General features: G+C 42.8%; 2 protein-coding genes across 3 annotated transcripts in view; one reads left to right on the top strand and one right to left on the bottom strand.

Annotated features, from left to right (window-relative positions):
• MRPS18A (mitochondrial ribosomal protein S18A) overlaps positions 1-766 on the top strand; it is a 29311-nt gene extending 28545 nt beyond the window's left edge. The window contains exon 6 of one of the 2 annotated variants that reach the window (XM_056853218.1): positions 569-766. In XM_056853218.1, coding sequence (XP_056709196.1) covers positions 569-713 — 145 coding nt within the window. In that variant the 3' untranslated portion in view covers positions 714-766. The remainder of the gene's footprint in view (positions 1-568) is intronic. The other variant, XM_056853219.1, reaches the window with a different exon arrangement.
• Positions 767-3401: 2635 nt separating this feature from the next.
• RSPH9 (radial spoke head component 9) lies at positions 3402-25171 on the bottom strand. Its single transcript, XM_056853227.1, has 5 exons — positions 24943-25171; positions 21805-21964; positions 20287-20416; positions 18483-18629; positions 3402-3619 (listed from the first exon to the last, which is right to left on the bottom strand). The coding sequence occupies exons 1-5, from the start codon at positions 25167-25169 to the stop codon at positions 3459-3461; spliced, it is 825 nt and encodes a 274-aa protein (XP_056709205.1). The 5' UTR covers positions 25170-25171; the 3' UTR covers positions 3402-3458.
• Positions 25172-25911: the final 740 nt, after the last annotated feature.

The raw sequence follows: 25911 nt of genomic DNA, 5'->3' as shown, positions 1-25911 counted from the left end.
TACGCAGCTGTTATAAATGAAAAGGTGCTGCTTAAATAGCTCAGTTCCTTTCTGTCAGACTCCTAAGAATCAAAAATTGTTGCACTAAGCCCTTAGAGGCCATATCCCTGTACCCATCGTGGTGCCGTGGGAGCCATAGCAGCCACGAACACCTTGCAGCATCCCATGTGGGTGAGGCTCTTGTCTAGCATGGCTTCTGATTGGCCATTGGAGAACTCATTAGCCTTGCAGTCTAAAATAATGTTACTTCAGCACCAGCTGCCACTACAGTGTTGGTTTTATTCTTTCTCCTCTTTTCCGGTGCGTTTTAAAAATTACTTTTCTCACCTGTACTTGGACTTCCTCAGGAGGGGGGGGGGTTATGGCTCCACCTCCTGCCACAGTCATTTTGTGGTTGCATCCACCATGTGTCAGAATTTCAAAGATGCACACAGGCTCAGAAAGGTTGAGGACCCTTGCCCTATAAAGGTAGAGCCCGTGGGTGGCTTCTAGGCCTACCTATTGTCTCCCAAAATATTTTCTCAACTGCTGATTTAATTCACGACCTGCTTTTGTTTCTTCTTTATAGGTATCTCACCCGGTATTCTATCACCTCTGTAAAACCCATCTGGAACAAAGGAGCCAAGTGGTGCAAAGTCCCCATGCCTATATCACACCCCATACTCAAAGATAACGCTTATTACGGATCCAGGCCTCCTCGTTTTAACCACTAAGGTGAAGTGAAGATTGTTTTATCAGTGGATCATAACTGTTTGGGCTGCCTTTCCTCAAGTCCTTTTCAGATACTTCGGTTATAGTGTTTTCTGCATAGGGACAGGCTTGTGTAGCTTCCCTGTTGCGAGAAGATCTGATGGCTGTTGCTTTAGAATAACCAAACTATTTTTGTTTTCTTTGATTAAATCCCAATTAAAGCCTTGAGATTAACCCAGGTGTCATGTGATGTCTTTACCTTTATACTCTCCTGACATTCAGCTGAAATAGTCCATCTTTCATCATCTTTGAATTTGTGGGTGCTTCTACAGTTTTCGTCGTGGGCACTGAAATATGGATGAGAATACAACAGTACATGATCACAGAAGGAATGTTTACCGCAATCACACACTCATTGTATAGCTTCATCAGTCATACTTTATCCTTCAACAAATCCTCCACTCTTGAATCCAACACAATAGCTAAATTCCGCTGCCAGAACAGACTGATTAAATTGATGCATATACTTCATTGACTTCCAAGATTTTGATTTTTTTCATAGATTGAGAACATTTTGCTGTAGTCTAGTTGCCAAAAGACATGAGCCAGAGCACAAGGAGGATTTTAAATGGGCAAGGAGGGATGAATAGAAGGAAGCAGTTATCAAGCTATAGAAGCTTTCTGTTCTGGACAGTTCTAGATTTGTACAAACAACTGGGGACAGGCAGTGGACCCTAGAGTCTGCTTAATTTTTGATGCTGGTATTTGGTACTAGACTCTAGGAAGAAAGGGAGATTGAGAGAGAAGCAGATTCACATGTTGCTTGATCCTGAAGTTTGAATTGGCAAGAGTTGTGGTGGAGGAATATTCCTGGGGTGAAACAACCTAAAATGATGGGTTAAAAGGGGGTCCTTATACCCCTCATTTGTGCCATTTCCTGCCACTGGCAAGAATGAGGATTTTTCCCTTACCTGGCTTACTCCAAGAGACAAACAAGACATAACAGGATCCACAGGACTGACCTATGGATGATGCTGCCATTTCAAAGCGATTTTAAAATGCCATGATGGCCCATTCCCCACCAGGCACACAGCACAGTGAGCTTGAGGTGCTCTTGTCACCCCCCTGCGCTTTTTCAAGTGCTGAACCATGGGGGGGACCAAGAGTGCCTCAGCCCTCCATGCTGTGGGCCCAGTCAGGATCAGGCCCTCCCAGCATTGTTAAATTGTTTTTTTTAATCTGTCGAGTTTGGCCCTGAGTGGGATGCTAATGGAGACAGTCATTCTGCTGATCGAGAACTTGATTAGTTTACTGAGCAGGTCAAGCACTATTCAATTGGGTTGGGGTGTGAGAAGCCCTATGGAGTCATAACACAGGTTTTTGATGAAAGAAGGGATGTGATGGTGGCTGTCTCATAAGGTGTTACTTTACTGCACTTAGTTCCTCGGGTGTAATCCAGGATGGAGTTTACCTGCCCTTTTGGCTTCATGGGCGCTAAAGTTTGAGTAGCAGTAATAGTTGAACCGTTTGTGACCACTGAGTTGACTAGTGAAGAAATATCTGTCAGCACACTGTAATCACTGCCACTGTTGCTGAACTAGTACAGTATTAAAGCTAATGTGTCCAAATGAACTGTCCCTGGCACTAAGCTCAGTAGGTAGAAGGACTTTACTGTCTCTCCCCCACCCCAAACAACCATTCTTCCTGCTGCATCATGGGCTGATGCTTCCCTGATTATTATGGATGGTGTGACAGGCCTTTTCTTCCAACCTCCTATGATTTTTGGAGAACTAGGTTTGATTTAAACTATAACCCTTCCCCTTAGTTACCAGGTGTTCTAATGGTGGCCAGTATATAGGCTTTGAGTTTGCTGCCATGAGGTAAGTTTTGTGGTATGCAAGTAGAATATGGAAATTACTGAGGCAGGATTTGTATATAAACAACACAGAAGGTTTACTTATTTACAAGTCTTCAAATAGTCAGGAGAACCCTGGCTGAGGTTCATAAATTTAAGACAGTCATGGCTTCAGAGTGTGACTTGAATTTTCTTTAATGCTTTCAGGCACAAGCAGACTTTTACTGACTAGCCGCTAGTTTTGATCCTCTCACACAGGATTCCACTCACATCAGCCTGCCCTTTCCCAAGAGACTAAATGGGATGAGGTCTGCTGATCACCAGAGGCAGGCCTAACAATCGGGTACTGTCTTCTCTTCCAGAGGTAGAGCTGAACCGCTCTGCCACACTACCAGACTGTCACTGCACTGTCCCTGAGGCAGATCGGAACCCCTCCTCTGTGCTCCCTTCTGACATTCCATCCCCCTTCTCAAAGGTCATTGGATGCTGTGGCAGCACTCCTGATAGGCTCAGCTGGGTGGCTGTTTGCCCCTTCAGGGGCAGGACAGCCTCCTGTCCATCACAATTGGCTTCTTGAGCAATGTAGTGCATCTGCATAGAGGTTACTAAGATGCTATAAAATACAACTGTCAGGAGGAGGGGGGTGGTACAAAGATTGTTTGAAGTTGGTGCTGTTTCAGAATCTTATTTAACCTAAAGAATCTAAGTGAAAGTGTATAGGCCCAGGATAATATGCATATAGTACAAATGCAGATTTGCTATTGTAAAGACTATTGAACAGCTGACAATTATAATGATTTTGCATTTATTTATTAAAACATTTAGTAAAACCAAACAAAGCATACAAAGTTTCCTAATTTTCAAGGACACAGTACATAATTTTCCTTTCTCAATTTGCAACTGAATGGAATCTTCACAGCATGAAGGGCAAATCTAGGTTCTTTTCTCCACTGCCAAAGTAGATGTAGCCATGTTGTTTAGTATTGGGAATGTGGTAGAATGTGAGTCCAGGCCACAGCAGGCTTCTCAGTACCACTACTCTGCCTCCTCTCTCCACTTGGATGCTCCAGGACCCTGCATGACAACAAGGTGATAGATTTTTACCAGATGTGACTAAAAGACAACTTTTCTGCAGTAAGACTAATGCAAGATCAGATGCTGCTAGTGCCCACTGGAACTCAAATATAGAAGTGATTCAACAGAGCTTCTGCTAGCATGTACCGCTATTCTATTTTTAGTGCAATCATATAAGGCAAAAGAACCACTGTATTACCCCATTGTAGTGTCACACAGCTGGTTATCCATCAGGGAGATACTAAGAACTGTAGAATTACTAACAAATAATACTATCCAATTATGATCGGATAAATACTTCCTGCCATCAAGCTTTGAGGCTGAAAGTATAACCAAGACCTGTTAGTTTTTGATACTCCGTTCCATCAGCAGACTGGAAATAGCCAGCCATTCATGCTTCACACATTCCACCCTCCAAGAAGCTCAGAATTGGTCTATCACCCTCACTCCCCCAAGCCAATGAGGAAAGTCAGGCTGAAAATAATACAGTGTAATTCATAGCCCAAGCAGATATTCAAATCCAGGTCTTTCCTGCCCACAACCCACACTGGCTACTACATTACATTGTATTTGTTTATTATTGAAGTAAATCAGAGGGACTCTTTCCAGTGCTATAATTCCAGGTTTTTGTAGATTTTTATCCCCTTGAATAATGGAAGGGAGCAGCTATGCATAAGACATCTAAGCCACAGTGGATAGATGAATTCCAGAAGGCCACTAAATCAGTCTGCAGCGATTAAAATGCCACCTACCCAATCCACTTTAAGCACCTGACACAGTTGTCAATAAACCAAGTAGTCTGAAGAGTGCCACAACCCTGCAAAAGTATTATGGACCCACATTGGATAGACTCCAATAGAGCATATGAACATGATGAATGTCACTGTTCCCCTTCATGCCATTTCCCCCCTCTAGCTTTACTAATGCTTTAAGGCTAAGCCCCCTTACTAATCAGCATAACAGCATTTATCTAGATCTAAAAGCCTGCTGAACAACAACAAGGTTTCCTCCTGTCCTCCAGTTTTGAATCTTGTTTCATTTTTGCTATTTGAAGACTAAACACTCCCCCCTCTCCAGTGATGGAGAGTACATGAACTCCTATATTTGGACTTTGCCACATGGGTTCCCCGCCCCCGCCCCATCAGTTCTGATCTGATACTGCTTCAGTTTATCCCAATTTCTGTGTGCATTTTTGTGCCTTCAGTTTTTATCTCTCCCTCCCCCTCAGGGTTTTTTTAGTTTCTTTTCAGATCACTTTACCCCTATTTTTTCCTGGAATCTAATTTTGAGTTGCTTTCCCCCCCTCATGCATAATGTTTCTGTTGTCCAGCCCCTCCCATGAACCTCCAGCATTGTCATCATCAACCCACTCCCTCTCCTCCCCCCATCCTGAACTCAATTTGCTTCATTTATTTTAAACAGCACTAAAATATTAGTATTGGTATACTGCTGTAATGATAGACTAAGCAGGTTCTCAGAATTCCCAGCTATCTTTCTTTAGTCTGTATTCCCCTCCCCCTCACATAGATTTAAGGAAAAAGGCATACCTCTGCAAGGGAAGGGACTAGAGACTAACTTTTTTTACACAATGAAAGCTGGGAATTCAGAGAACATGCCTGACCTATCATTACAGCAGTATATTGATATACCAATATTTAGTGCCTTTTGGGGTGGGGGGGGGAAATCCAGCCTTGACATCAATACAAGCATGCTCAGAAAAAAGGGGGGTACTGTGATGCCTCTAATGACACCACCAATGACAACAGCACCCTCTCTGACTATTTAAGACGTGCAGAAGAAAATGTCTCCAGAACTGTGAAAATGCTGAAGGAGGGCAGACATGTGGAAGAACTGTGCCCACTGAATCCAGTTTGTGGACTGACTCCCAAGAAAATCAAGAATAAGTAGAGTAGAGAATGTGAGAAAGCCCTGTAAATGGGGCAGAGGAATACTACTGCTTTCTCTCCAAAACAAGGCTAAGGGCAAGCTGGATATTATACTACAGCATTTTAAATTGAGACTAGAGGGACTATTCTGCAAAAGCTAAATGGTGGTAGAGGTACATGTTCACTGGGGGGGTGTTGTTTTTGCCATCAAGTCACAGCTGACTTACGGTGACCCCAAAGGGTTTTCAAGGCAAGAGACATTCAGAGGCGGTTTGCCATTGCCTGCCTCCGTGTCATGACCCTGGTATTCCTTGGAGTCTCCCATCCAAATACTAGCCAGGGTCAGGGATTCGTTGGTTATCTGCATACATTCTAACAAGGAAAATTCATCCAACAGACATGCTTAGGAAAGGAACTGAGAGAAAGGCCCACAGTAATTTATAGAAGAGTTAATTATCCTTGGAATATAACTTGGTTCCACTTTTGAACGTAGTGCACATTGAGCAGTATAGGGATTTATTTCAATGCTAATTACACTTCAGTGCTGCTGAACAAGTTCTGAGACCATTAGCCATTTCCTAGAATGGAGAGTCAATGGGCTGTTTATTAGTTTTGTTCTTGAGTGGATAGCCTGAACAAAGCACGAATATTAAACTGGTTCAGTTCTATGAGGTCAGAGGACAAAAGCAAAGTAATCACCAGCTTGTACGAGGAAAGGATAGAGAGTCACGTAAAAATGATCACTTCCTTCCCATGAATACAATATAGAGGCATCACAGCCAATTTAGACATGCTTCTTGGAGCTGCTAGTCTCCAGGGAAATGTATTTAATATTCTGCATCCAAAGAATGCTCCTCTACTATGGAATTTTCAGGAAGCCAAATGGTGTGCCACAATATAGACAGGATATGTCCATGATTACATAGTCTGTACCAAGTCTGAAATCCTTGCGTTAACCTGGCGTTAAGATAATTATCTGAGATACTCAAAAGTAACCATTGGCCAGTGAGGCTCTCAGCCATGTTCTGAAGGCCAAGTTCCTGTGTCCTCTTCAACTCAATTCCAGCCAATGATCTGTATTGCTCGAGATAGATTTCCACAACGCGTTGTGGACGTCCATCTGGGGACTGCAATTAAAGGCCATTCAGAACTGCAGCTGGTGCACAGCGCAGCTGTCTGCTTTTCAAGGAAAGGACAACATAACAGTACAGCTTTCGACATAAGCTGTCAATCAAATTTCAGATCTACCACCGTGTTCTGTTTCTCCTTTTTTATACTTTAAAGAACTGACGTGAGGTGCCAAATACCCCTCGAAAGCCATTCTCTCCATACTTTACTATTTTACTTGCAATCCACACAGTGGTTCGAGTAAAGGAGGCTAAATAAGACTTAGGAAGATCTGACCGGACCACATTTCCCACCACAAAAAGATTTACATTCGGTCTTTCTTCCCTGAGGAGCTCACTCAAGTAAGCTAAGACACATATCATTCAAACATCAAAGTGAGGTCCTCTGCAGGACTTTTCAAAAAGTTTGCTCCCATAAAAGTGTTCTCCTGTGGTGACCTCACCAGCCTCTAACCACAAACAGAAGGCAGCCAACAGGAACATAAACCCCACCTGCTTTTTAAGGTAGTCCTTTAGAACAGCATCTATTAGCAGCAGGGCCTGCAAGACAGAGCTTTTCCGCCAGGCCTACAGTTGAGGACAGCTGCGGGTATCATTCTCTGCTGGCCTCCCTATCCCCCCCCCCTTGTTCTACGTTACTCTCATTATTGGGGGGGGACCTACTGCTTATTCCGGGCACTATGGGTCAAATTAAGCGCCATCTGGAGTTTTTAAGGGTTTTTAATTAGGTTTTGTTTAATTTTAGAATTATTACTTTATTGTTAATGTTTGATATGTTGATGATGTTCCCCGCCCTAAGCCTGGTCTTGGCCGGGGAGGGCGGGTTATAAATTGAACAAACAAACAAATAAATAATAACGCATTACAGCAAAACAGGCAAAAACCTGAGGTACTAAGAAAACAAAATGTCTCACTTCAACCATGTTGTTGCCTTTTACTACAGAAGACACCGATGAGATGTCTGGAAAGATCTTAAAGCACAAATAAAAAGCAAAACTAAGAGACTCTGTTTGCAATTTCAGCGATATATTCGCTTTGACCCCAATATATACCATTTAGCAATCAAGTGTGTCAGATTCCCCCGTACGGAAAAACAGACACCATTTTCAGCAAAGAAAAATTTGGAGATTTCATGATTAATTTCTTAAATACTTTAAAATTCTCAAAAGGTGCCAAGGGAATGTTTAAAATGATACTCATTACAGAGAAGGCAACTTCACGTGGTTTTACACATTAAACACTGCAAAACATGCTGCTAAGATATGAACAGAGTTGTTAATTAACAGTCCATGATGTAATGTTCACAATGAATTCACCAAAGGTCCCAATTCAGCTAATTTTGCTCACGAGTAAGATTCACTGGGAAAAATGGACAAATTTAAATTGGATTGGGACCACAGTTCATTTCTTTCTAACAACAGGTTCTTTTTAAATTATGTTTAACATTGTTTGTGGATAATCTTTCCTTGTCTCTGTTGCCAGTACCTCAGTCTGTTTTTGAGCACAGTTGGGCAAACGGCACCAAGCACCAAGCCCCATCTGAGGTGTGCTTCCTAGATACCGAGATGTGCAGTATTTCAGCAATGAAGCAGACTTTCACTAACAATCAGGGATCTGGCACACAACACATTAATGGGAGAAGCTTTACACTTATTTTTCTTTTCTTTTTTTTTAAAGATAATTTGCTTTTTAAGCAGCACCCGCCAGAGCTAGCTTAGCCAAATGCTGTCTGGACTGGGGGAAAATTGCTTGTCAGGTCTCCAGAAGGGAAAAGAGAGAGCTGTTGTGTGGGAGGAAAGAGCCTGGGAAAAATATCCTTTGGATGAAGATCTGGAGCTTCCCATTCCCCTCTGGAGCAGGCTACAATCTCCACCCTGCCAAATACAGGAGGGAATTCTGAGGAGGTACCTAACAATTTCCCAAACACAGCGTTTTGAACACTCTGCTGTTTAACCAACCACTGGCTCTTTGATGGTCTATCCTGTCAGGTCCCCTGTGCTACATTTTAAATGTCGCGCTCTATCTTAGCTTCTGCTTTCTCTCCAGTCTGCCATCAAAATCCACACCTCACTCCACCACCCCAAATCTGTCTGGGCTAAAATTTGTGCTATATGTAAGCTGCAGAGATGCTGGACTACTCATTGTAAAATGAGAGGCTCTTGAATTAACAGAGAGCTGGTCCGCTTAAAAATTCACTCTTCCATAACACTGCTGCTTTGGATGTCTTTAAATGCTTATTGTTTGCGGGGGAAGGAGATTTCAAAGTAACATGCTACTTGGTAAAAGCTGCCAGTTCTAAGAGATCACAGTAGGGTAATAAAACAATGGCATTTATACTACAAGTTAAGTAGTAGTAGAATTATATTATGCACAGCTGTGGCAGTGTTCACATATCCTTTTTCTTTTTGCTCCTCATTGTCCTACCATGGCAACTGCAACAGGAGTCAAATGCCAAAGCATCCACATCTGCAGTTCCACAGAGATTTTAATTACTCCCATTTTCCCTTGCGTGTCTAAAGCTTCCAAAAACAACGTGGCTATCTCCACGGTCCTTTGCAATATGTGTAAGGGTGTTGTACTTGAAAAAGCACACACTTGCCAACTATTTGTGTTCAGGACAACAGAAGTAAACCAATACACTCCCATTAGTGCTGTTTACCCCTAACATGTTTTAAACTAGTAGTGGACCTTATTAAGGCTGATTTCATTTGATTGTACATCAAATTATCACCAGTAAAATGTAAATACCCCAAAGTCTTAAGAGTGCTTTCAGTTGCAGATCCAGCAGGAAGATAGCAGCCCACAGCAACCACATTCTTGAAATCCAAATACTTTTTAAGGAGAACTAGCAGCTAAAGTAACACCAAAGTGAGCGTTCGTATATTGTGTCAGAGTTTATCTGGACAATGATACATATACAGCAAAACATATACATGCTAAATATTACACATCACTAATGAAAATTACAGAGAATAGACTGGCAGTCACTATAGTACTGCTTCATTTCCCTGCGAGGGGAAACTGATCTATCATTAACTCAGGTTCTAGTGAACCTGTGGGCACTTTTGGAATTTTGAGACTGGACTGGAAGTAGGGTTGCCAACCTCCAGGTGGTGGCTGGAGAGCTCCCACTATTACAGTTGATCGCCAGTTGCTAGAGATCCGTTCCCCTGGAGAAAATGGCCTCTTTGGCAATTGGACTCTATGGCATTGAAGTCTCTCCCCTCTCCAAACCCCACCCCCCTCAGGTTCTGCCCCCAAAATCTCCAGGTATTTCCCAACCTGGAGCTGGCAACCCTAACTGGAAGCCACCACAAAATACCTCTCATGAAGGGCAGTCCCAAAATGGTTGGCTTGGGATCCTTGGTCCAATAACAAAATTGTTGGGAGGCCACAGGCCTAGCATCCTCCTTTGATGGAGGCAATTGTTAATGAATGGGTGCTCCCTGCAGATATGTAGGTGATGCCCCCTGGATTCTGTTGAAGCACATCCTGCTTCAGTGAGATAGAGGAAATCCAGGAATGGTTATTTAATTTAGGAAAGAGATGCTTGCTTGAAGAAACAAATGGGCATCAGGAAACCCATTGGCAGGCCCCATGGATGCCAAATGAGAATCACTGCATTGACCCAAGGAGGGAGAGGAAGAAGGAAGTTGAACAGTTAGTACAGCACAGCATGCTCTTACCTGCTAAAAATAGCAGGATGTGGAATGGCATAGTAACAGCCTGATCACATCAGATCTCAGAAGCAGGGTCAGCACTTGAATGGGAAACTGCCAAGGAAGACTCTGCAGAGGAAAGCAATGGCAAACCACCTCTACTTAATCACTTGCTTTGAACACCCTATGGGGTCGCCATAAGTAGGTAGCAAACTGACAGCACTTTACACACACACACACACAAGCGTTTGTGCAACTGCTCTCGATCCAAGTCTCATATTCTTTCTCATCCTGGCCATCAGCCCAGCCCCCACCATAGCTATGAGACACTTTTCTCTTTCCTCAATGAATCCACCCATTAATCTACACAACAGCCCAGTTTCACCTGCTAAAAAAAAAGATGAACTGCTTCATAACCCTCAAGACTACCCCACCCCCACCCCATTTCAGCACACTCTGTCAAAAGTGTCGGGGCTGGTGTGGTTGTAAACTTCGGCATTCATCAATGGGGAGGAAGCCAGCCATTCTGGAGGAGGAAGTGCCTGTGTTTCGGAAACATGCAATGATTAATTCCGGATATACAAGGACCAAAAGTGAAATGAAATGTGACAAGCGTGCTGGGGCAGAAGCACCTTAATTGGCCACACTCCAGAAAAACCTGAGGGGGGGCAATAAAGCCACACAAGGGCAATTATTCCTTTGACCTTTTTTAATCCAATGTATACAGCAGACTGAACAAAGGAAAGAGATGCCCTAGATCAAAGTGGGTGGGTATTTAATGAGAATTTCATTATAGTTTATCCAGTTTGTACTGTGTACATAAACTTGACCCCAACCTCTCCTTTCCCGTCACCACTGGTAATCTAAAAAAGAAGGCAGAATGGTGCTATGGCTGACCCCCTTCTTCCCCCTAAAAAGCAGAGTCCTGTCACACCTTAAAGACTAACAGGTTTATGGTAGCTGAGGTGTTTGTTGGCTCCAGCCTACTTCACCAAATGCATGAAAGGAAAAGATTGTGACCTATCCATCCAGAAATTCTAGAGCCACTCCAATGAGACTTTTGCTTCTTTCAGCCCTTTTATGCCTAGACACATGATTCGCTTTTATAATTTATTTCAGATTTATAGCATCACCTTGTTCACATTATAGCAACCAGAATAGCCCGGCTTGTCAGAACATGGAAGCTAAGAAGGGCTGGCTACAGTTAGCACTTGGATGGGAGACCTCCGATGAAGAGAGATGTTGCTATGCAGAGGAAGGCAATGGCAAACCACCTCTGCTCATCTCTTGCTTGAAACACCCCATGGCTAGGGTCGGCATAAGTCAGTTGCAACTTGACAGCATGCTCTTCTATTCCCATAATATTTATCCTCACAACAACCATGTTAAGGTTTTTTTCCCATATTTTGTGAACTCAGGCTGAAAATAAAGATAAGCACTGAGTTCATAGAAGAAATGAAATTTGATGCAAGTTCTACATGTGTCCAGCATTTCCACTCATTTGGTGTACAGTTCCCTAAGTATTACCGGTACCTAATCTCCAGTTTCTACCATATCAACAGAAACCTGTTAATATGGATACTATAGTGCAGCAAAGGCCCTGACCTGGATGGCACAGGCTAGCCTGATCTCATCAGATCTCGGAAGCTAAGCAGGGTCAGCCCTGGTTGGTACTTGGAGAGGCCACCAAGGAAGGCTAGGGATGCTATGAGGAGGCTGGCGATGGCAAACCACCTCTGTTCGACTCTCGCCCTGAAAACCCTACGGGGTTACCATAAACTGGCTGCAACTTGACAGCACTTTACACACACCATTGCAATAAAGGTCACAGCAGCTAATAATGCCCCCCAGTGGCAAGGCATCAACACCGCTGTCAGCTTACAAATATGTTTGAGCCAGTGGGGTGAAGTGGTTGGTGTCGGACTAAGATCTGTGAAACCCACATTCAAATTCCCATTCTGCCACAGACGTTTGCTAGGTGGCCTTGAGCCAGACACTCTCTCTGAGCCTAGTCTACCTCACAGGGTTGTCATGAGGATAAAACGTAGGACAGGAGATCAACGTAAGCGACTTCAGATCTCCATTGGTGAGAAAGGTAGGGTATAAATGAAGTAAATAAATAAACATTACTAAATATTAGTCTCAGAGAATGAGACACACACGGTTCCTTTATGGGACAGTACTGTGTTGATGACAATGGGCAACCCTTCAAGATTTACAAAGTTTGTGAAGGATCAGAAACACCCTCCATAAGGATGAACAATTTGTTCTTTATGAAGGGACACAAACAACATGTACATTTTATGCATGCGAACTTAAATGGAAAAACATTACAGGCAATTCTGAGGAATCATAATGAACAATAAAAATGCTTCTTCACAAATATTAGTACTGCCTAAGAGAAATCACTTTCTAAAAATTATCCCATTTACATTGAGGAGTACCAACAACTTCCTCTCACTACCTGATCCACCCAGGCAGTTGGGGTAACCAGGAGCTGTCATACTGTGACTCTCAAATTCATAAGACGAATCTTCCAATTACTTAGCTTTCAAGAACATATCACTATCATGTTTTCAAGTTCATTTTGCATATGATTCATTCATAATGCTCATGTCTGCAGGCAAGCCACACATTTATATTTCCCCCCTTTTTAAAAATAGAAGCTAGGATAAAGCACATAGAAAAATTAGTAACTCCTTGCCTATATCAACTACTACCATATACAAATGGTTCCTAACAAAAATCAGGGTGTACCACATTTTTCTCTGGTTTTCTCTGATCACATTATGCCTTATCATTCCCTAGAATAAAATCTATAGCACAGTGGGATTTTGTAAATACATAAATTATAAATAATATTTAATTTGGGATCAATTAAAAGGCTTTTAACAAAACTGGAAAGGAACCAGGAACTAAGTTGCATATCGAGTGGGAAAATACTCCTGTCCTTTTGAAACATTTTTTAAAGCCTTTAAATAAACTTCCTGGAATGAGGCGACAAAGATTCTGTGCAACTGCCCATATTTTCTCTTGGTTAACAATGGGTAGATTCTGGCACAAGTCTGAAATGATGACCGATCTCCTTCAGGATGAACAACCAAGGGTTCTGGATAAACAGGACCCTGGAAGAACTGTCAAGTGTGACCCAAAAATAGGATGAATACACTGATTTATTACATACAGAAGCAAAGCACAAGACATACAGGCATTGTGCTAGAAATCTGGGCATCTTGTGGGTGGTCAGAAAGTCAAAAGCAATAAAACTACTTGGTTCTGGTCATGTTACCCTGTTCCATAAGGATCAGTTCCAAAGAAAAGGTCACACCTTGAGGGAACGCCCTATGATTGGAATAGCAGCAGCAGTACCAAGAGACTCCAGTTCTTGGTATGAACAGGCCTAGTGTGTGTGGCCTTTGATAAGAAAAATCACGAGAGACACTCCTCTGGACACACATAGGGTGACGGTACTAGGAAAGCTACTGAAAAAGCCAACAAGCTTTCCTGGACATTGTGTGAATTCTAGCAGGACCGACAGTCTCCTCTTCGCATCCACAGTTCAAGAGGTCAGTATATACCACACACAGTCTGGTTTTTCTGTCCTCACCTCTGTAAAGAGTCCAAAGCTTTCTCATATTACTTCATCAGGGTTGCCCTTTTCTTCCTTCATTTCGCTGAATGCTGATACCACAGTGCCCCCTACTGGAAGACAGTAAGTACAGCAAGCCCAGGTTGATGCAGTACTAAATAAATTATTCTCAAACTTTCTGAAATGGGACCCATTTCTAACTTGCTGTACTTTTCAGAGCCCACTTTGAAATGTCCTTTACCTTTTGGGACCCACTTTTAAGTTAATCCCATGTTACTTCCCTCCTCTCCAGCACAGAATATAGGAATCTCACATCAGTTAATGCTGACCACAGTGATAATTTTTATTTTTCCTGTTTGATATTTCTAAACTTATAGAATTACTGAGCAACAGGCTGTATTCCATGGTCATTTTATCTACTATGTGGATGAAAACCTGCCATCAAGCATCTTCTCACACTCGCCCTGAACTTCCTCCTCCCTCTTGGCCCCGCGACTCATCTGCAAGAAAGTCATGACCCCCAGTTTGACAACCACTGTATTAACCTCCGTACATAAGGCAAAGGCAATCCAATTTCCTTACACCTTGGCCACCTGGCCAGATCAATTTATCCGCACAAGTTAATTGAGTCCTCCAAAGATTAGGAAGATCTGCTTCAGTCACTCATGGCACAGTGTTAAGTGATTATTGGATTTTTCTAGCTGGTTGAATAACTCCAGGGGACCCAATGTTGAACCTGCAAACTCTCAAGGTCTCCCTTATTTATTAAAATCCCCAACAAGAGAAGCACCACCAGAGTCTATCCCACCCCACCCCCTTTCCTTACAGCATCATTTTCTCTCCAACGCCATTACTTCCCCCCGTCATCCATTATAGGCCTTTTAGTTTGGATTTCAGTAAAGCAGCTTGAAAGGTCTTGTCCCTATGTGGCTCTTGGCAGGCTGAGAAGTAAAGTGCTCTGGCTCACAGCTTTCACAGGGTTGAGGAGGTGCTGCTTAGTGTTAAGCTATGAGAGGGGAGGGCTCAGGTCACATCTGTGAAACGTTAGCAGAGAGGGGAGGGGTGGGTGAAAGTAGGTGGCTGGCCCAGCACAGCACTTTGTTAGGTTTTGCAAGGCCGCTGGGGAGAGAGCCAACCATTTGTCTTAAAGCCACCTCCATCCCACCCCGATAACAAGCTGCCTCGCAGTCTGCTGGCTAGCTGGTGGCCGTAAATACCTCAGCAGACACAGGCTCCTTGAATGGCTGGAGACAGTGGCTGATAGGGGATTAATCAAGTCAGAGGGGAACTTTGAAAAGGAATTAATTAGCTGTGCTAATGCTTAGAGATAAAGCAGGTTTGTGTCTCTTAGCCTCAATCCTCCCAGCACCCGGGGCTTTTGCAGCATCCACGAAAGCACCAGGGAAAGGTTTGGAAAGTGTACTCAGAAAATCCACCAAGAGGCTCTATCTCCATTAAATGGCAGCTTACACTGTGCAGATAAAATACAACTCAGGAAAGGAAATTCAGCGTTAGGACGTTTCCATCCAGGAGTACTGAGGGAAAGATAATACACCAATATGAGGCCCAAAGGAAATGTGACAAAATCAGTTACTTGAGAAAAGAGCAAGTTAAAGTACCATGTCTCACGTTACGTTCTGTAACATTTTGCAGAAGTGCACTACTACTCCAGCGTTTCAGTACTCGCATGGTGAAAGTGTGTTCCATACATCTGTTATATGCAACTGACCTATCCACAGATATGCAAGGCTGGGGGGGTTGTTACTATATGACAAAAGCGTGAATCGCTCACAACTCAGTAAGAGCTATAAGTAATATAAGTAAGATCCACTCTTCGTGGCAAAGAAAAGAGAACTGAGGGAGTAGTGCCCCTCATCCTGACCATGGGATCATTTTAGTGGGGAAGCGCCAGAGAGGGGGAGGGGTCCTCCTAGTCTATTGGAAATCTTTGAAAATCTTTTTCACTGCTAGCCTGTGCACACCGTCCCAATGTGGGACTGCACGGAAGTCATGACAGTGAACCTGTACTTTCCAACTGCTGCTTTACAGTCAATAGCCTCACAGAAGTTTGCGGGGCTTTATGGATGGCTTTGTGAATAGTTTTTAGGTAGCTGAAGGATGAGTAACTACAGCCCTAGATGCAGCTGCACAGTTTACTGTGAAAACTACTGTACTCAACCTCTAGCTTTCCACTTCTGACTCCGTGTACGTCATCTAATACAAGAATTCCCAAGCACTTTGTGACAGAAACCCTACCAGAAGCCATATCAAATTTATAGCATTCACTGACAAGTCAAACTGCTCCAAGTGCAGTCGCTACTTTCTGGCACCAAAGCTGAGGCACTTATTCGCCATTCCCAAACCTTGTTCTTCAGGCTGCCGTTCCTGACCTTTGAGTCTCTGTTGACCCTTCTGCAGCAGCTTCCATGTAAGGTGGTACATGTTTCAGTACTACGGTATTTGGGAAAAAGAAGAAGCCGAGTCCTTTGTACATGATAAGCAAAGATTAGCGATTCTGAAAAGCACATTGGCTGTATGGGGGGCTCACTCACACTGACTTGAAAAACTGAGGAAAGGGGGTAAATAACTGAAACTTACTGAAGCAATCGATTTGTTCCTTTTAGACAGCAGTGTGACTGAGCACAAAAAAAACTTACTCCTAATTACAGTTGGAGTAACAAAATTCATTCAGCACTCTTCTAATCAGGACAAAATACAGAACTTAATTAATCTTCATTACATATAGATCAATGATCTTTCGATTCCCTAACAAAAATACAAACATATTCCTCCACTTGCAAACTGTTTGATTCTACCCTGCCAAGGCAATAATGTTATAATGTGAAACAGTATAGAAAAAAATTAAATCTGAACCAAACTTTTCCAAGGTATAAAGTTAGAATGAACAAGAACTCATTGAGATAAAAAAACAATATTGGAATGAATAGGACACAACAAATACATCAACCCTATAAAAACTTTTAAAAAAATATATTTGATAACCTTATCTTGCCCAGCAGGCTGCTTCAAGCCCCTTTTAGTCATGACAAAATACAGAACTCAGATACAACAAGGAGCTGACAGAAAAGCAGACAAACCTATCCAGTGTAAGGATGTGACAGCCCCTATGTGGTTTGTGTTTATCTTAACTCTCTTACTATTAAAATATTGTTTATTCTGAAAAACCAAGCCACACATAAAATGTATAATGCATTATTATGAAAGCCGGTGTAACACAGTGGTCAAGAACACAAGCAGGGTGTCTGGTTTAAAGTTCAACTCAACCATGGACTTGCTAAGTGGCCTTAGACAAAGCATGAGCTCACTGCTTCATCCCTCCATGCATAATATTAATTCTCAACATGGTCCCATCTGTGGATGCTTAAAGTAGAGATTGGCACCATGAATGGACAAGACAGAACTTTCTACAACCTTGAGAAAGGCACCAGGTTTGAAGAAAAATCTGATAAAACAGAGGGGAGGAGAATTATTTACATTGATTCACTCCCCAGTATGGAGGAAGGTGGGGTATAAATGAAGTAGATAATAAATAAAGCTGAAGATGGGGGAGGGGCAGAAAAAAGAAAGAGTGGTTGGTGAGTGGAAAGGGGAGAAGGAAGTAGGAAAAGGGGAGTGTATATGTGGGCTGCCAGGATAAGAGAAAGAGGAAATGGTGTGGGGAAGGAGATATGGGAGAAATGAAGTCACCCCCACAAATCCTTGCAGGTTCCTCATTTGTCACACATGTAAGTCTGAAGGAGCAATAGAATGTGGATCAATAGATCCACAAGATGGCGTGGAGGACTGGGGAGATTTTTCTACAAACCTCAAGGAAATCCCATCTTTGCAAAAAAATCTGAAATCTAAATACACACACACACACACATTGGGGGATTAAAACTCCCCAAAATAATAGAAACAATGCCTGTAGCTTTAAGAAAAGAATGTCCACTGTACTCGCAGTGGACATTTTGGAGGTTGCCAAGAAACCAAAACAATATTGCTGAGCCTTCTAAGCCTTGGCTTCTGCACAGGCATGAGGGAAACCTGTGGAGGTCAAAACCATGGGAAAAATCCCATCCACCTCCCCTGACATAGGAGGACTCAGTGGAGATAGATCCAGCAGTGGCCACTGGAAACTGACAACCCACACAACTGAGCCTGGGCTAGCAACTGCTACACAACTCTCCCAGGGTGAGGTTGCCAGGGGGAGGGAAAGAGAGAAAGCTGAAGACAAAAGAGGTACAGTAGCTTGGTAGATGGGAAGGAGAGAAGGAAGCAGGAAATGGGGAGAGGCTATGGGGGCTGCCAGGTTAGGAACAGAGGAAATAGTGTGGGGGGGGATAGCGGTACAAATGAGATGCACTCCACAGGTCTTTGTGAGTCCCCCACATAGAGAAAATAATACAGGCCTGCCTTATATGCTGAGGTAAGAACTACTGAGATTTGTTTTTAGTTTTCTGAACACTAGAAAATATTGTATAAATGCTACATTTTCTTCTTCAACAATGAAGGCCATATGGCTCTTCTTAATTGGGGGTGGCAGCTTCATAACACTTCTGTTGCCACTATACATTTTGGGGATATCACCTTCCACCCTACCTTTAGGAATATCATGTTCAAGAGAATCCAGAAAGTCAATGGCTGGGTCCAAATCTGCTTTTTCCAGGAGAGTTTTGTTCTTCAAGTTTACAGGCTCATTGAAATGGAAATAGGAACTTAACTTTTTGGCCTCAGTCAAAGACAAACCTGTTGTGTGAAGAGTGTAAACGTTAACAATTAATCTCCTTTTACAAACACACTGCTAACCTTCAGTTCACTGACTAATGGCCTTAGGAAGCACCTTTACAATAATGGCATTAATAACAAACCCACAGAGAGATAACCAGGAATAGATAACTTTGCAGTGTTTTAGGAAACTGCCAACAATTCTGTTGGTACCACACTTCTTTGAACTGGCAGTTTACCAGGACAAATCCCTTAGTGATTTCTGTAATCTTGCTGAATCTGAAAACAAAGGAACTATTCTTCAATCTAGCTTCACAGCAAAAAACATGGCTTGGTCATGTGATAATGTCCAAAGGTAACACCACATCAGAGTCATTCATAACAAAAAGAAACCAGGTGTGGGGGGGACTCATTTAGATGTATTCTGAGTTCAGATAGATACAGGGTACAACAGCAAACGTGTCTCTAGACCAATATTGTCAGACTTGTGATAATCCCCATTCATAAGTTAGAATTAAGAGTTTATGTACGCAATATAATAGCCTTCACACTCCCATACACAAATATATGTGAATTGAGGATAGCTCAGAGCAGAACTAACTTGGGCCCCATAGCAGCAATTCTTAATGTGGCAAGCCAATCTCAAGCAAAAACATGAATAGGAGAATATGCTGTAGTATAGGCGTCACCAAAGTTGCCTCAACTGGGACAAAGGAGAATTGATTGTGTCACCTTACACACACACACACACACACCCCGTGACAGCACCTGTAAGCAAAGGAGGAGGGATTCCCTCTCTTAATTTCAGTCAATTTTCATGGATTGGAGGAAGTACCATTGAGGGAACAGAGTGGGGAAGGCTTAGCTTGCTTGCAAGACAGAAAAGGAAAACCTTACAGCCTTTTTAATTGTGTTAAATGCGAGGGGCAACTATCTTTCATCAACTTATAACTTATTTTTACCTCTTTCCTTAGAGCTCAGGGTAGTATGCACAATTTTCTCCTCCTCTATTTTATCATAATAATTCTGTGAAATAAGGGAGGCTAAGACTGTGACCCAAGCTCACACAGTGTGCTTCATGTCTGAGTGAGGATTTTAGCCTAAGCCTCCCCAGTTCTGGACTCACACTTAGCCTGGGATTATCGCTGTCTAAGAGAAGACATGCTGGAAGTGGAAACTGGAGTTGCTGCCCTTCCGCACCATCACCCCAGCACAAAACCGCTGAACAAAACCTGAGCATTTTGAAGGATTCCAAATTAATGGCTACTTGGCTTAACACTTGGTAAATTCACACCTTGCCCAGGTGCGTCAAACCGAAAGGAAGGATATAAGAAGTTCTGACACTGACCATTCTGTTTGCTTTATGTACATAAAACACATCCTTAGATGCAAATTCCCTTTCTACCTCCATACAATAACCAAAACTAATCCGTACAAAAGTATTTTTATGTGAAAACTTTCCACACACTTTGTTTCCTTATTTACAGAGTGGATAATTCATGTATCTGTCACATAGACAGACAAGAGAATCTGACCTGGCTGTGCCTGGATGCTCTGTAACCATTCCTATATAGGGACATGCTCTAACCAGGATAAACATGAAGAGGAAGTTATTGATCAAAGTTACTTTAGCATTCAATGAGGCAGATATTTTCTAATGACCCAAACATGGATTTACCTTCAAAAGTCCTGTTTTCATGCACAGGTCCAAGTGGTGTCTTTATATATGCACCCCGTGGAACAATACCCACTGCTTTATCTATCTGGTCTACTGTGATTACAAGACGGATCTCCTCCTTGACCAAGGCCTGTGAAAAACAAAACAAATCGTAAGACAATTGTCTACACTTGAAAGGTTCCTAAAACAGAATCATACTCCTGCAGTCTGATGGGTATGAGAATGATCATAGATTCCTAATGAAAGAGGGTTATTGATACAGTAGATGTGTCAATTGCATTTGCAAAATAATTGTCTCCTCTCTAGATGGATACAGACTTTTGACTTCAGAACACAACAATACTCCAAAGACTTAAGCACTTACATTTTAAGAGGGAGTCGCAATTTCTGTCAATTCCCCTTTTCCACTGCAAACCCCTCACTTTGTTGTTCTTAAGGGTTCATAGACCCCAGGAACAAATGGGGGGGGGCTCAGTGTGTTGCAGTAGGAGGGGAAATCAGTGGAAAATGCTGATTCCTTTATTTTAAAAATGTGTTTTTAACTCTTTGGAACCGCATATGTTTATAATTTGACTCATGTTCAAAGCAATCCAGAAAAATTCTATTTGAGGGGATTCACTTCCTACTTCAAACATCTTGCCTTCATCTGTTAAAACCCATGTGGCAGCACCAAACTGTTAGTAACATAATTATAAAAAATTATTCACTTGGATTTTTTACAAATGAGGAAGAGGAGGAAGAGGAAGAAGAGGAATAAAAAGAAATACTTATCCATATCACGGACACATGCCATGGTCCCTATCTGAATCAGGGCTTTGGCTGGTCCAAGTCCAAACTGGAGCCTTGGACACTTGGGAAACAAGTTCACTTACAACTGACATGTAACTCTCTGAGTCAGTCAGGTCATGGGAACCCAGATACTACTACTAGTACTAGTTAAAAATTGTAATTTGTAGCATTGGCCCTTAAGATGTACAAATATGCCAAAGACTTTGTGTGCAATTTACCCAAAATAATTAAATCCAACCCTCTGAGATCCCAGATTTTAATTCGTGAGATCATCACCATGGAGACAACAATATATGTGAATCGTCTAAACAAAGCAACTGTTTATATTAAGTCATCGGAATCATTAATGGGAGTCTTCTTGTATTTTAAAATCACAGTCTGGGTTATGAAACTTTCAGCTAGAACAAGCTAAACACTGAACAATGGAAGAACAAAGAGAAGGGCCTGAAGATGAGAGCCAGTTCATCTGGCAAATAAGGTCCGGGCCTGGCAGGGATCAGGCTAGAAAACTACTCAGAAACACACCACTCTGATCTTATTGGATGAAAGGTGAGATACAAGTACAACTAGTAAACAAATAAATGAGTGAAAATTTAAAATAACAAGAGAAAGCCAGCACAGGTACATTACTCTGAAATAAATATTTTTTTAAAGCACAAGTGCAACATTTGGACAAATACCATGACAGCAATTAGGAGATAATATCCAAAGGGTGCCCAATATACTCACCCCAGTTTCTTCTTCATATGGCTTTTCACCTTCCTCTTTCTTATCAGTGTTTTCACATTCATATGATGGATCCCCCTGGAAACGTCCCTTTATTCCAGATGTCATTGCAATCATTTCCTCAACTGGAGGTGGCAGAAGGCTCCAATCCACACAGTTCAAACTGGCAAACACAAAAATATGATATATAGCAAAGCTTGTGTATATTGGTGAGGAAAGATAAACCTCCTTTTTCAGATTCTGGAGGTCTCACAAGAATTACAGAGGGAACAGTGACAAGAAGACAGACTCCACAGTATGCAGACATGAAAAGTGACAATCTTTTTTCATGGCCCAAAAATGTGTAACTAAAAAAAGAAGCAATTTCAAGTTGCTAGGAAAGACAGAATGGAATCTGCTGTTTTCTCCTGAATTTGAGGGTCAACTAACTATGATGTCAGCAAACTTATGAAGAACTAGGTCAAGCATACCTGCAAAGGAGCAGGATAGCAAGTTATGCAAAATGAAGCATGGCTGTGAGGGAAACGGGAGGCAAATCATCTCCATGAAACCACTTTTAAAAGCCATTTGTCTCCCATTGAGACTTCATGGCCTAAATTGGGGTTGACAATCATGAATGGGCAATCTCAAATCTGAGACTGCTGATCTACGAACCTGTATGTGTAATTATCTCTAAAATCTGCCACTGCACCAGAAGACTGGAGACTAGCAACCAATTTTTTAAAAGGTGTTCTCAGGGAAACCAGGAAATTACAGGTCAGTTAGCCTAACATCTGTCCCATGCAAATTAGTAGAAACTTTAATCAAACATAGAATTATTAGGCACACAGAGGAACAAAGCCTACTGAGGGAAAATCAGTACAACTTCTGAAAAGTCCCATCCTATAACCTTTTGGAGTTCTTTAAGAAAGTAAACAAGCATATAGATAACAGCAACATTATATTTCATTTATTTATTTATAATTCAGAACATCAACAGCATCCTCAGAACTAAATGGAAAAGAAAGGTGGAGCTGGGTAACATCTGCATATTGGTGACATCACACCCATACCTCCTGATGACCTCTCCCAATGGCTTCATATAGATATTAAATAGCATGGGGGATGAGACGGAACCCTGCAGCACCCCACAGGTCAACAGCCATGGGGCAAAGCATGACTCCCCCAACACAGAGACCAACTCCCCCCAGATAAGACTTGAACCACCATAATACGATGCTCCTTAGACCCAGTGCTGAAAGGCGGCTCTGTAGGATACTATGGTCAATAATATCAAAGGCTGTTGAGAGATCCAGCAGAACTAGCAAGGTCACATTCCCCTGTCTAGTTCTTGATAGGTCATCAATCAAGGCAACCAACCAAAGCCTCTGTTCCAAACCCTCTCCTGAAGCCAGGTTGAAAGGGGTCCAGAAAATCAGTCTCTTTCAACAACCCTTGGAGCTGAGAGGCAACAACCTGCTCTAGGATCTTGTCCAAGAACAAAAGATTGGAGACTGGCCAGACTAATTCTAACTTAGTAGGGCTCAGGAGCAGTTTTTTCAAAACAGGTTTAATTATACATTTGGATTTTCAAAAGGTATTTGACAAGGTACCACTCCAAAGACTCTTAAGTAAGCTTAGCAGTCAAGGAATAAGTGGTTGGGTCCATTTATGGATTAAAAATTGGTTAAATGACAGGAAGGTTAGAGTAGGAATAAATTTGAGCCATGTTTCATCCAGTCTCAGTAGCTGCTTTCAATGCCATCTCAGAGCACATTTAGTTTTAATAATTTTAAAAATAATAGTTTTAGAAATTCTATTCCTTGGCTTAATCATCAACCAAAAGGGAGGCTGCAACCAAGAAATAAGGAGACTGAGATTTGGAAGGGCAGCCATGAAAGAACTAGAAAAGATCCATTGGAGTAAGGAAGTGTTGCTGAAGATCAAGATCAAGATAATTCATACTATGGTATTCCCCATTTCTATGTATGCATGTGAAAGTCAGACAGTAAAGAAAACTGACACGAAGAAAATGGATTCATTTGAAATGTGGTGTTGGAAGAGAGTTTTACAGATACCTTGGACCGCCAAAAAGACAAATAAGTGGGTCCTAGATCAATTCAAGCCTGAATTCTCCCTAGAAGCTAAACTGGCTAAACTGAGGGATTTTGTACTTTGGCCAAATCATGAGAAGACAAGACTAACGGGAAAATGTTGAAGGCAATAAAGAAAGAGGAAGACCGAAGGTGAGATGGATTGATTCAATCAAGGAAGCCAATGTCTTTCGATTTGCAAGACCTGAGCAAGATTGTTAATGACAGGATGTTTTGGAGGTGATTAATTCACAGGGTCACCATAACTCAGAAGTGACTTAATGTCACATAACACACACTCATAAAGTGGAATAAAAGATCCAGGAGTAGGACTGCTTGAAGGGAGGGAACTAGCCAGAGAGCGTGGCTTCCAGACGTTCTGAGCTGAGAGCCCCTTCTAATAGAAATTATACATCGGTTAACTATACTCTTTCTTTTGCCATCTAGCCAGTACAAAAAGACACTTTCAGCCTATGGGCTGCCTGAACAACGGACACTTTCACACATGCCAAAAAAATGCACTTTCAATCCACTTTCAGTGCGCTTTGCAGCTGGATTTTAGAGCATTTATGCATGGGAGGTTTTGCCTTGGATTTGCCACTCTCTAGATGCACATTTTCCCCATCTGAAGTCTCAACCATAAGCCCCCATGCAGAGTTTTGAGAATTCAGGTGGGGAAAACGTGCATCTAGAGAGCAGCAAATCCAAGGCAAAACCTTCCATGCACAAGTGGCCTTAAGTGGCAAAATCCACTTGCTAACGATTGTAAAAGTGCATTGAAAGTGGATTGAAAATGCATTATTTGGCATGCGTGAAAGCGCGCGTGTGATTATTTTCCCACCTCCCTGCTAATCCTTCCACACTAGGCTGCCAGCTTTTTTTTCCTGGCAAAACAGCTGGTCTCGACAGTCAGAAATTCAACAGGTCAGGTTCCTTGGCCCCATGCAGGGAAAGCGCCAGCGTCGTTTCTGCAGCCCGGCACGAGAGCCCTACCGGGCGGGAGCGATAGGAAGGAGAGGGAAGGGAAGGCTGCCGGCGCCAGGGCTCCGTCTCTTCCGCCGGGCAGCACCTGTAGAGGCGGCTCCTGGGCCCTAGCCGGTCCGGCCCCAGGCCCTCGGCGATGTAGTAGGCCCCGCGGATGCCCGGGATGCGTCCCCACAGCCGGACTTGCTCGAACCGGTAGTCCCGCTGCACCAGCAGGAGCGAGGTCCGCAAGGCCGCCCGCTTCTCCGGGCTGAGGCACACGCCGCTGCCCGCCACGAGGTCCAGCGCGTAAGGCAGCGTCTCGGCGTCCATGGTCGGCGGCTCCGAGCGACGAGGCCCGGCCGCAGGCGTCCCGTTGCCAAGCGACCGTCCCCACGGCGCGGCGTGCCCAACCGACGCGGGGTCAGAGGTCAGTCGCGGCCCTTCGCCGCGTTCTCCGCCCGCCCCCTCGGTGGGTTGTCATTGGGCGAAAACGCGCGGGAGGTTCCGCCTTGGCTTTGCCGCTCTCCAGATGCACGTTTCCCCCACCTGAATTCTCACAACTCTGCACGGGGGGGGGGGAGGGGGGCTTGTTTTTGAGATTAGAAAATTCAGATGGGGAAAATGTGTGAAACCTCCCATAATAACCGCAGGACGGGCTGAAATGCAAGCGGCGTACCTATCAAATCAAATCTGACCTTTATTGGCATAAAAATAAATAAATACATACATACATATTGAGGTTAAAAGGAGGTTTTAAAATTTTGAACAGGTCTCTTCCTTAGATCATATGCAAGGTTTAATTTTTTAAAAAAATAAGGCCCAAGAAGCTAGCAACCCCTGCAGTAACCTGAGGATAACTGTCTTTTAAAAGACATCTCAGCACTACTTTTCGTGCTCGTCACGTCTGTTCATCCCAGTTCTTCGGAATACCCCCTCCACGTGGTCTGCCTGCCTATACATATTATCTGACAACTCGTCTCTGTAGAGCTTTTTGCTTGGCTAGATTGAATGCTAACCCTTCTATGGTAATGCAGGGCAGAATTCTGAATATACCATACTCTGACAGGATCTG

This window comes from Euleptes europaea, chromosome 7, assembly GCF_029931775.1.
Source record: "Euleptes europaea isolate rEulEur1 chromosome 7, rEulEur1.hap1, whole genome shotgun sequence".
Lineage (NCBI taxonomy): Eukaryota > Metazoa > Chordata > Lepidosauria > Squamata > Sphaerodactylidae > Euleptes > Euleptes europaea.
This window is presented reverse-complemented; position numbering and strand designations above follow the sequence as displayed.